At 38.9% G+C, this 13,225-nt stretch overlaps 1 protein-coding gene across 1 annotated transcript in view; it reads left to right on the top strand.

Annotated features, from left to right (window-relative positions):
• The first annotated feature begins 6,027 nt into the window (after positions 1 to 6,027).
• Positions 6,028 to 13,225, top strand: part of LOC123731863 (neuronal acetylcholine receptor subunit alpha-9-I-like) — a 28,748-nt gene continuing 21,550 nt past the window's right edge. The window contains 2 exon segments of the mRNA XM_045711254.1: positions 6,028 to 6,073; positions 11,852 to 11,997. Of these exon segments, the coding sequence (XP_045567210.1) occupies positions 6,028 to 6,073; positions 11,852 to 11,997 (192 nt within the window).

Below are 13,225 nucleotides of genomic sequence, written 5' to 3'. Positions count from 1 at the left end.
TTATATATTATATAGTATTATATATACCTTACCAACAGTATTATATACTATATTCCTTACATACAGTATTATATATTGTACAGTATTATATATTATATAGTATTATATATACCTTACCAACAGTATTGTATATTATATTCCTTACATACAGTATTATATATTGTACAGTATTATATATTATATAGTATTATATATACCTTACCAACAGTATTATATACTATATTCCTTACATACAGTATTATATATTGTACAGTATTATATATTATATAGTATTATATATACCTTACCAACAGTATTGTATATTATATTCCTTACATACAGTATTATATATTGCACAGTATTATATATTATATAGTATTATATATACCTTACCAACAGTATTCTATACTATATTCCTTACATACAGTATTATATATTGTACAGTATTATATCTTATATAGTATTATATATACCTTACCAACAGTATTCTATACTATATTCCTTACATACAGTATTATATATTGTACAGTATTATATCTTATATAGTATTATATATACCTTACCAACAGTATTCTATACTATATTCCTTACATACAGTATTATATATTGTACAGTATTATATCTTATATAGTATTATATATACCTTACCAACAGTATTCTATACTATATTCCTTACATACAGTATTATATATTGTACAGTATTATATCTTATATAGTATTATATATACCTTACCAACAGTATTCTATACTATATTCCTTACATACAGTATTATATATTGTACAGTATTATATCTTATATAGTATTATATATACCTTACCAACAGTATTCTATACTATATTCCTTACATACAGTATTATATATTGTACAGTATTATATCTTATATAGTATTATATATACCTTACCAACAGTATTCTATACTATATTCCTTACATACAGTATTATATATTGTACAGTATTATATCTTATATAGTATTATATATACCTTACCAACAGTATTCTATACTATATTCCTTACATACAGTATTATATATTGTACAGTATTATATCTTATATAGTATTATATATACCTTACCAACAGTATTCTATACTATATTCCTTACATACAGTATTATATATTGTACAGTATTATATAGGTGCAGTTGATTCAGCAGTGCCGAGAAGGCGAAGTGTTCCCACGTTGAACCATTTCATCTGCCTGAAGCTAGAACTCCGCCAACCCGGCATGGCCCAGAGAGCAAATCAAATGCACCTACAGGTCTACACCTGGCTAATCAGAGAGCTCAGATCCACCGCGTCTGCACAGTTTCCTCCAGCTGTAATAAAATAAAATAAAATAAATAAAAAACACAGCAAAGAGAGCTGCTGTTTTTATGACTAACTTCATGTTTAAGTTGTTATTCAACACTTTCAACACTTTTATATAAGTGTTAGGGTTGAAACTGACTATTTGAATATATAACCTTTATAATATACTGGGGAAGCTGTGCTACAATATTAAGTATATGAACTGCGAGTAAATCAACTGAAGACAAGAAGAACTACAACCGGCAACAGGAAGTGCGTCACGACGCTGGTTATCAGCCTGGACGCCGACGACAGGACGAGCAAGTTTAAACCACGCTCCTCCTCCCTCGGACAGGCGCGGCATTGAGCGGGAACTATCTCTGTCAGAGTATATAAGAGAGAACAATAGGATGTGTCGTTCTCTTCTCTGTTTTACCCTGCGAGGTAAAACAGCGAGACCGTATATATATACGAACAACCCATTTACCACACACGTGTTTGCATTAATTAAAGTACAGCGAAATCAGAAGTTACTATGTGCTGACTATTTTGTTCTGATACCAGAAACGAACTGTTGCAACACTTTTATATAAGCCATAAAAATGCGCGTTTCTCCCTACTCCGCTACAAACAGCATCGTTGAGTTTAGTAAAAGTGTTTCCGATAAGGTTGCGTTGTTATTATTAGCGGTCTTGTCTTTAATAGCGAGGAATATTTCACTTTCTCTGGTCATTGAAGTAACGACATGAATTTGGTGCATGAGGCTGAAGGAATGCAGTGCTACTTGAGTTTCACCATCAACTGTCCTCCCTTTTCTCAGCTGAGAGGGGGAGGGGAGAGAGAGGAGAGGGAGGGAGGGGAGAGGGAGGGAGAGGGACGGTGAGTCAGGTGTGAGGGAGATAGGGGAGAGAGAGAGGGCGGGAGGGAGGGGAGAGGGAGAGAGGGAGGAGAGGAAAGAGACAGTGAGTCAGGTGTGAGGGAGATAGGGGAGAGAGAGAGAGGGAGGGAGGGAGGGGAGAGGGAGGAGAGGAGAGGGACAGTGAGTCAGGTGTGAGGCAGCCTCTCCACTGCTCCCTCCTTCCCCTCAGACTGACCATCAGCTGCAGACCATCAGTCCAGTAAAAAACGACTAAGCTAATTATTATGCTCCCTCTCACAGTTAATACAACACATGATCAGTAACCAGTGGCATCACACACCTACAGTACCAGTCTAAAGTTTGGACACACCTACAGTACCAGTCTAAAGTTTGGACACACCTACAGTACCAGTCTAAAGTTTGGACACACCTACAGTACCAGTCTAAAGTTTGGACACACCTACAGTACCAGTCTAAAGTTTGGACACACCTACAGTACCAGTCTAAAGTTTGGACACACCTACAGTACCAGTCTAAAGTTTGGACACACCTACAGTACCAGTCTAAAGTTTGGACACACCTACAGTACCAGTCTAAAGTTTGGACACACCTACAGTACCAGTCTAAAGTTTGGACACACCTACAGTACCAGTCTAAAGTTTGGACACACCTACAGTACCAGTCTAAAGTTTGGACACACCTACAGTACCAGTCTAAAGTTTGGACACACCTACAGTACCAGTCTAAAGTTTGGACACACCTACAGTACCAGTCTAAAGTTTGGACACACCTACAGTACCAGTCTAAAGTTTGGACACACCTACAGTACCAGTCTAAAGTTTGGACACACCTACAGTACCAGTCTAAAGTTTGGACACACCTACAGTACCAGTCTAAAGTTTGGACACACCTACAGTACCAGTCTAAAGTTTGGACACACCTACAGTACCAGTCTAAAGTTTGGACACACCTACAGTACCAGTCTAAAGTTTGGACACACCTACAGTACCAGTCTAAAGTTTGGACACACCTACTCATACAATGGTTTTTCTTTATTATGACAAAACTATGAAATAACACATATGGAATCATGTAGTAACCAAAAAAAGGGTTAAACGAATCAAAATATATTTTTTATATTTGAGATACTTCATAGTAGCCACCCTTTGCCTTGATGACAGCGTTGCACACTCTTGGCATTCTCTCAACCAGCTTCATGAGGTAGTCACCTGGAATGCATTTCCATTAACAGGTGTGCCTAGTGAAAAGTTCATTTGTGGAATTTCTTTCCTTCTTAATGCGTTTCAGCCAATCAGTTGTGTTGTGACAAGGTAGGGGGGGTGGGGGGGGGGGTATACAGAAGACAGTCCTATTTGGTAAAAGACCAAGTCCATATTATGGCAAGAACAGCTCAAATAAGCAAAGAGAAGCAACAGTCCATCATTACTTTAAGACATGAAGGTCAGTCAATCCGGAAAATGTCAAGAACTTTGAAAGTTTCTTCAAGTGCAGTTGCAAAAACCATCAAGCGCTATGATGAAACTGGCTCTCATGAGGACCGCCACAGGAAAGGAAGACCCAGAGTTACCTCTGCTGCAGAGGATAAGTTCATTAGAGTTACCAGCCTCAGAAATTGCAGCCCAGATAAATGTTTCACAAAGTTCAAGTAACAGACACAGCTCAACATCAACTGTTCAGAGGAGACTGCGTGAATCAGGCCTTCACGGTCAAATTGCTGCAAACAAACCACTACAAAAGGACACCAATAAAAAGAGACTTGCTTAGGCCAAGAAACACGAGCAATGGACATTAGACCGATGGAAATCTGTCCTTTAGTCTGATGAGTCCAAATTTGAGATTTTTGGTTCCAACCGCCGTGTCTGTGAGACACAGAGTAGGTGAACGGATGATCTCTGCATGTGTATTTCCCAACATGAAGCATGGAGGAGGAGGTGTGATGGTGTGGAGGTGCTTTGCTGGTGACACTATCTGTGATTTATTTAGAATTCAAGGCACACTTAACCAGCATGGCTACCACAGCATTCTGCAGCGATACACCATCCCATCTGATTTGCGCTTAGTGGGACTAACATTTGTTTTTCAACAGGACAATGACCCAACACAACTCCAGGCTGTGTAAGGGCTATTTTACCAAGAAGGAGAGTGATGGAGTGCTGCATCAGATGACCTGGCCTCCACAATCACCCAACCTCAACACAATTGAGATGTTTTGGGATGAGTTGGACCGCAGAGTTAAGGAAAAGCAGCCAACAAGTGCTCAGCATATGTGGGAACTCCTTCAAGACTGTTGGAAAAGTATTCCAGGTGAAGCTGGTTGAGAGAATGCCAAGAGTGTGCAAAGCTGTCATCAAGGCAAAGGGTGGCTACTTTGAAGAACTTAAAATATCAAATATATTTTGATTTGTTTTACACTTTTTTTGGTTACTACATGATTCCATATGTGTTATTTCATAGTTTTGATGTCTTCACTATTATTCTACGATGTAGAAAATAGTAAAAATAAAGAAAAACCCTTGAATGAGTAGATGCCCAAACTTTGGACTAGTATTGTAAGTATTCAGACCCTTTACTCAGTACTTTGTTGAAGCATCATTGGCAGTGATTACAGCCTCAAGTCTTCTTGGGTATGACGCTACAAGCTTGGCACACCTGTATTTGGGGAGTTTCTCCCATTCTTCTCTGTAGATCCTCTCAAGCTCTGTCAGGTTGGATGGGGAGCGTCGCTGCACAGCTATTTTCAGGTCTCTCCAGAGATGTTCGATCGGATTCAAGTCCGGGCTCTGGCTGTGCCACTTAAGGACGTTCAGAGATTTGTCCCGAAGCCAGTCCTGCATTGTCTTGGCTGTGTGCTTAAGGTCATTGTCCTGTTGGAAGGTGAACCTTCACCCCAGTCTGAGGTCCTGAGCAGATCTGGAGCAGGTTTTCATCAAGGATCTCTTTGTACTTTGCTCCGTTCATCTTTCCCTCGATCCTGACTAGTCTCCCAGTCTCCGCCGCTGAAAAACATCCCCACAGCATGATGCTGCCACCACCATGCTTCACCGTAGGGATGGTGACAGGTTTCCTCCAGACGTGATGCTTGGCATTCAGGCCAAAGGAGTTTAATCTTGGTTTCATCAGACCAGAGAATTTTGTTTCTCATAGGCTTGAGAGTCCTTTAGGTGCCTTTTGGCAAACTCCAAGAGGGCTGTCATGTGCCTTTTTTTACAGAGGAGTGGCTTCCGTCCGGAGTCTGAATACTTTCCAAATGCACTGTATGTAGTGGTTTTTGACACCCGTGTTATCCTATGTGATCTAAGGGTTGTTCTCTGCCTGATTGACATCTGTCTCAGGGTGTGTGTGTGTGTAACACAGTAAGGCAGAGTGTGCGTGTGTGTCTTGGGGTGTGTGTGTGTTTCTTGGGGTGTGTATGGGCAGATAGATGTTCATGTATCTGGTTTCACCCTGTGTCCTTGTGCTACCTGATATCCCCAGCTCGTGTGTGTGTGTGTGTGTGTGTGTGTGTGTGTGTGTGTGTGTGTGTGTGTGTGTGTGTGTGTGTGTGTGTGTGTGTGTGTGTGTGTGTGTGAGAGATATCCTAGTTCCTGTTCCAGAGCTCACACGGGGGACAGTGACACAACGGAACACAAAAATAACGACCAGCGGAACATCAAGACTCTAGAACACAATGTCTATGTTCTAGTGTTCTATCTTGAGTGTTCTATCTAGAGTGTTCTGTGCAGTGTTCTGTCTAGAGTGTTCTGTCTAGAGTGTTCTGTCTAGAGTGTTCTGTAGCTGGGCTGTGGATCACAATGGGACTCCGTAGAAGAGGATTGTAGCTAGGCCGTCTCTGTTATTTAACGAGTTTAATAATTAATCCGTTGGTTGGAGGCAGCAGGGCAACATGAAGACGGTGGTTCTACTGGTGTGGATCAGCTGCTGGATAAATGGTGAGAGAACCTCTATCATGGTGTTAATTAGTATTATAGATGGTGATAGAACCTCTATCATGGTGTTAATTAGTATTATAGATGGTGAGAGAACCTCTATCATGGTGTTAATTAGTATTATAGATGGTGAGAGAACCTCTATCATGGTGTTAATTAGTATTATAGATGGTGAGAGAACCTCTATCATGGTGTTAATTAGTATTATAGATGGTGATAGAACCTCTATCATGGTGTTAATTAGTATTATAGATGGTGAGAGAACCTCTATCATGGTGTTAATTAGTATTATAGATGGTGATAGAACCTCTATCATGGTGTTAATTAGTATTATAGATGGTGAGAGAACCTCTATCATGGTGTTAATTAGTATTATAGATGGTGAGAGAACCTCTATCATGGTGTTAATTAGTATTATAGATAAATGGTGAGAGAACCTCTATCATGGTGTTAATTAGTATTATAGATGGTGAGAGAACCTCTATCATGGTGTTAATTAGTATTATAGATGGTGAGAGAACCTCTATCATGGTGTTAATTAGTATTATAGATGGTGAGAGAACCTCTATCATGGTGTTAATTAGTATTATAGATGGTGATAGAACCTCTATCATGGTGTTAATTAGTATTATAGATGGTGAGAGAACCTCTATCATGGTGTTAATTAGTATTATAGATGGTGATAGAACCTCTATCATGGTGTTAATTAGTATTATAGATGGTGAGAGAACCTCTATCATGTTGTTAATTAGTATTATAGATAAATGGTGAGAGAACCTCTATCATGGTGTTAATTAGTATTATAGATGGTGAGAGAACCTCTATCATGGTGTTAATTAGTATTATAGATAAATGGTGAGAGAACCTCTATCATGGTGTTAATTAGTATTATAGATAAATGGTGATAGAACCTCTATCATGGTGTTAATTAGTATTATAGATAAATGGTGAGAGAACCTCTATCATGGTGTTAATTAGTATTATAGATGGTGAGAGAACCTCTATCATGGTGTTAATTAGTATTATAGATGGTGATAGAACCTCTATCATGGTGTTAATTAGTATTATAGATAAATGGTGAGAGAACCTCTATCATGTTGTTAATTAGTATTATAGATGGTGAGAGAACCTCTATCATGGTGTTAATTAGTATTATAGATGGTGAGAGAACCTCTATCATGGTGTTAATTAGTATTATAGATAAATGGTGAGAGAACCTCTATCATGTTGTTAATTAGTATTATAGATGGTGAGAGAACCTCTATCATGGTGTTAATTAGTATTATAGATAAATGGTGAGAGAACCTCTATCATGGTGTTAATTAGTATTATAGATAAATGGTGAGAGAACCTCTATCATGGTGTTAATTAGTATTATAGATAAATGGTGAGAGAACCTCTATCATGTTGTTAATTAGTATTATAGATGGTGAGAGAACCTCTATCATGGTGTTAATTAGTATTATAGATGGTGAGAGAACCTCTATCATGGTGTTAATTAGTATTATAGATAAATGGTGAGAGAACCTCTATCATGGTGTTAATTAGTATTATAAATGGTGAGAGAACCTCTATCATGTTGTTAATTAGTATTATAGATGGTGATAGAACCTCTATCATGGTGTTAATTAGTATTATAGATGGTGAGAGAACCTCTATCATGGTGTTAATTAGTATTATAGATGGTGAGAGAACCTCTATCATGGTGTTAATTAGTATTATAGATGGTGAGAGACCCTCTATCATGGTGTTAATTAGTATTATAGATAAATGGTGAGAGAACCTCTATCATGGTGTTAATTAGTATTATAGATGGTGAGAGAACCTCTATCATGGTGTTAATTAGTATTATAGATGGTGAGAGAACCTCTATCATGGTGTTAATTAGTATTATAGATGGTGAGAGAACCTCTATCATGGTGTTAATTAGTATTATAGATAAATGGTGAGAGAACCTCTATCATGGTGTTAATTAGTATTATAGATGGTGATAGAACCTCTATCATGATGTTAATTAGTATTATAGATGGTGATAGAACCTCTATCATGGTGTTAATTAGTATTATAGATGGTGAGATAACCTCTATCATGGTGTTAATTAGTATTATAGATAAATGGTGAGAGAACCTCTATCATGGTGTTAATTAGTATTATAGATGGTGATAGAACCTCTATCATGTTGTTAATTAGTATTATAGATGGTGAGAGAACCTCTATCATGGTGTTAATTAGTATTATAGATAAATGGTGAGAGAACCTCTATCATGGTGTTAATTAGTATTATAGATGGTGAGAGAACCTCTATCATGGTGTTAATTAGTATTATAGATGGTGAGAGAACCTCTATCATGTTGTTAATTAGTATTATAGATAAATGGTGAGAGAACCTCTATCATGGTGTTAATTAGTATTATAGATGGTGAGAGAACCTCTATCATGTTGTTAATTAGTATTATAGATAAATGGTGAGAGAACCTCTATCATGGTGTTAATTAGTATTATAGATGGTGAGAGAACCTCTATCTTGTTGTTAATTAGTATTATAGATGGTGATAGAACCTCTATCATGGTGTTAATTAGTATTATAGATGGTGAGAGAACCTCTATCATGGTGTTAATTAGTATTATAGATGGTGAGAGAACCTCTATCATGGTGTTAATTAGTATTATAGATAAATGGTGAGAGAACCTCTATCATGGTGTTAATTAGTATTATAGATGGTGAGAGAACCTCTATCATGGTGTTAATTAGTATTATAGATGGTGAGAGAACCTCTATCATGGTGTTAATTAGTATTATAGATGGTGATAGAACCTCTATCATGGTGTTAATTAGTATTATAGATGGTGAGAGAACCTCTATCATGGTGTTAATTAGTATTATAGATAAATGGTGAGAGAACCTCTATCATGGTGTTAATTAGTATTATAGATAAATGGTGAGAGAACCTCTATCATGGTGTTAATTAGTATTATAGATGGTGAGAGAACCTCTATCATGGTGTTAATTAGTATTATAGATAAATGGTGAGAGAACCTCTATCATGTTGTTAATTAGTATTATAGATGGTGAGAGAACCTCTATCATGGTGTTAATTAGTATTATAGATGGTGAGAACCTCTATCATGGTGTTAATTAGTATTATAGATGGTGAGATAACCTCTATCATGGTGTTAATTAGTATTATAGATGGTGAGAGAACCTCTATCATGGTGTTAATTAGTATTATAGATGGTGATAGAACCTCTATCATGGTGTTAATTAGTATTATAGATGGTGAGAGAACCTCTATCATGGTGTTAATTAGTATTATAGATGGTGAGAGAACCTCTATCATGTTGTTAATTAGTATTATAGATAAATGGTGAGAGAACCTCTATCATGGTGTTAATTAGTATTATAGATGGTGAGAGAACCTCTATCATGGTGTTAATTAGTATTATAGATGGTGAGAGAACCTCTATCATGGTGTTAATTAGTATTATAGATGGTGATAGAACCTCTATCATGGTGTTAATTAGTATTATAGATGGTGATAGAACCTCTATCATGGTGTTAATTAGTATTATAGATGGTGAGAGAACCTCTATCATGGTGTTAATTAGTATTATAGATGGTGAGAGAACCTCTATCATGTTGTTAATTAGTATTATAGATAAATGGTGAGAGAACCTCTATCATGGTGTTAATTAGTATTATAGATGGTGAGAGAACCTCTATCATGGTGTTAATTAGTATTATAGATGGTGAGAGAACCTCTATCATGGTGTTAATTAGTATTATAGATAAATGGTGAGAGAACCTCTATCATGGTGTTAATTAGTATTATAGATAAATGGTGAGAGAACCTCTATCATGGTGTTAATTAGTATTATAGATGGTGATAGAACCTCTATCATGGTGTTAATTAGTATTATAGATGGTGAGAGAACCTCTATCGTGGTGTTAATTAGTATTATAGATGGTGAGAGAACCTCTATCATGGTGTTAATTAGTATTATAGATGGTGAGAGAACCTCTATCATGGTGTTAATTAGTATTATAGATAGGTGATAGAACCTCTATCATGGTGTTAATTAGTATTATAGATGGTGAGAGAACCTCTATCATGGTGTTAATTAGTATTATAGATGGTGAGAGAACCTCTATCATGGTGTTAATTAGTATTATAGATGGTGAGAGAACCTCTATCATGGTGTTAATTAGTATTATAGATAAATGGTGAGAGAACCTCTATCATGGTGTTAATTAGTATTATAGATGGTGAGAGAACCTCTATCATGGTGTTAATTAGTATTATAGATGGTGAGAGAACCTCTATCATGGTGTTAATTAGTATTATAGATAAATGGTGATAGAACCTCTATCATGGTGTTAATTAGTATTATAGATGGTGAGAGAACCTCTATCATGTTGTTTATTAGTATTATAGATGGTGAGAGAACCTCTATCATGGTGTTAATTAGTATTATAGATGGTGAGAGAACCTCTATCATGGTGTTAATTAGTATTATAGATGGTGATAGAACCTCTATCATGTTGTTAATTAGTATTATAGATAAATGGTGATAGAACCTCTATCATGGTGTTAATTAGTATTATAGATAAATGGTGAGAGAACCTCTATCATGTTGTTAATTAGTATTATAGATAAATGGTGAGAGAACCTCTATCATGGTGTTAATTAGTATTATAGATGGTGAGAGAACCTCTATCATGGTGTTAATTAGTATTATAGATAAATGGTGAGAGAACCTCTATCATGGTGTTAATTAGTATTATAGATGGTGAGAGAACCTCTATCATGGTGTTAATTAGTATTATAGATAAATGGTGAGAGAACCTCTATCATGGTGTTAATTAGTATTATAGATGGTGAGAGAACCTCTATCATGGTGTTAATTAGTATTATAGATGGTGAGAGAACCTCTATCATGGTGTTAATTAGTATTATAGATGGTGAGAGAACCTCTATCATGGTGTTAATTAGTATTATAGATGGTGAGAGAACCTCTATCATGGTGTTAATTAGTATTATAGATAAATGGTGAGAGAACCTCTATCATGGTGTTAATTAGTATTATAGATGGTGAGAGAACCTCTATCATGTTGTTAATTAGTATTATAGATGGTGAGAGAACCTCTATCATGTTGTTAATTAGTATTATAGATGGTGAGAGAACCTCTATCATGGTGTTAATTAGTATTATAGATGGTGAGAGAACCTCTATCATGTTGTTAATTAGTATTATAGATGGTGAGATAACCTCTATCATGGTGTTAATTAGTATTATAGATGGTGAGAGAACCTCTATCATGGTGTTAATTAGTATTATAGATGGTGAGAGAACCTCTATCATGGTGTTAATTAGTATTATAGATGGTGAGAGAACCTCTATCGTGGTGTTAATTAGTATTATAGATAATTAATTCTCCCCTCTCCCCATCCCATCCCCCTCCCCTCCCCCTCCCCCTCCCTCTCCCCATCCCCTCCCCCTCCCTCTCCCCCATCCCTCCCTCCCCTCTCCTCCCACTCCCTCTCCCTGTCTCCCCTCCCCACCCCCTCCCTCTCCCCATCCCCTCCCCCTCCCTCTCCCCCATCCCTCCCTCCCCTCTCCCCCCTCTCCATCCCTCCCTCCCCCCTCCACCATCCCTCTCCCCCCTCCCTCCCTCTCTCCCCCTCCCTCCCTCCCCCTCCCCCTGCCCCTCCACCCCTCCCTCCCTCCCATCTCCCCTCCCCCTCCCCTCTCCCCTCCCTCTCCCCTCCCCCTTCCCTCTAGTGTGTACCAGTGCCCAGGGTCGTTATGCCCAGAAGCTGCTTAACGACCTGATGGAGAATTACTCCAGTGCTCTGAGACCAGTGGAGGACACAGACAAGACCCTGAACGTCACGCTGCAGATCACCCTGTCTCAGATTAAAGATATGGTGAGGACTCAGTATAGACCACCACCACCCAGTCTGTCTCAGATTAAAGATATGGTGAGGACTCAGTATAGACCACCACCACCCAGTCTGTCTCAGATCAAAGATATGGTGAGGACTCAGTATAGACCACCACCACCCAGTCTGTCTCAGATCAACGATATGGTGAGGACTCAGTATAGACCACCACCACCCAGTCTGTCTCAGATCAACGATATGGTGAGGACTCAGTATAGACCACCACCACCCAGTCTGTCTCAGATTAAAGATATGGTGAGGACTCAGTATAGACCACCACCCAGTCTGTCTCAGATTAAAGATATGGTGAGGACTCAGTATAGACCACCACCACCCAGTCTGTCTCAGATTAAAGATATGGTGAGGACTCAGTATAGACCACCACCCAGTCTGTCTCAGATCAACGATATGGTGAGGACTCAGTATAGACCACCACCACCCAGTCTGTCTCAGATTAAAGATATGGTGAGGACTCAGTATAGACCACCACCACCCAGTCTGTCTCAGATTAAAGATATGGTGAGGACTCAGTATAGACCACCACCACCCAGTCTGTCTCAGATTAAAGATATGGTGAGGACTCAGTATAGACCCTCCAACCCTGTTCCCGCTGTACTGCAGGGCCCTCCAACCCTGTTCCCGCTGTACTGCAGGGCTCTCCAACCCTGTTCCCGCTGTACTGCAGGGCCCTCCGACCCTGTTCCCGCTGTACTGCAGGGCCCTCCAACCCTGTTCCCGCTGTACTGCAGGGCCCTCCGACCCTGTTCCCGCTGTACTGCAGGGCCCTCCAACCCTGTTCCCGCTGTACTGCAGGGCTCTCCAACCCTGTTCCCGCTGTACTGCAGGGCTCTCCAACCCTGTTCCCGCTGTACTGCAGGGCCCTCCAACCCTGTTCCCGCTGTACTGCAGGGCCCTCCAACCCTGTTCCTGCTGTACTGCATCTGTGTAATATGTGCAGTGTATTTTTAATGTCTCTAGGTGGCAGCAGTGGATTGTAATGTAGAGACACTGGAGGTCAGGTTTCATCTGTCCTTATCATACGTGTGTGTGTGTGTGTGTGTGTGTGTGTGTGTGTGTGTGTGTGTGTGTGTGTGTGTGTGTGTGTGTGTGTGTGTGTGTGTGTGTGTGTGTGTGTGTGTGTGTGTGTGTGTGTGTGTGTGTGTGTGTGTGTGTGTGTGTGTGTGTGTGTGTGTGTGTGTGTGTGTGTGTGTGT

Source organism: Salmo salar, unplaced genomic scaffold (assembly GCF_905237065.1).
Source record: "Salmo salar unplaced genomic scaffold, Ssal_v3.1, whole genome shotgun sequence".
Taxonomy (NCBI): domain Eukaryota; kingdom Metazoa; phylum Chordata; class Actinopteri; order Salmoniformes; family Salmonidae; genus Salmo; species Salmo salar.
This window is presented reverse-complemented; position numbering and strand designations above follow the sequence as displayed.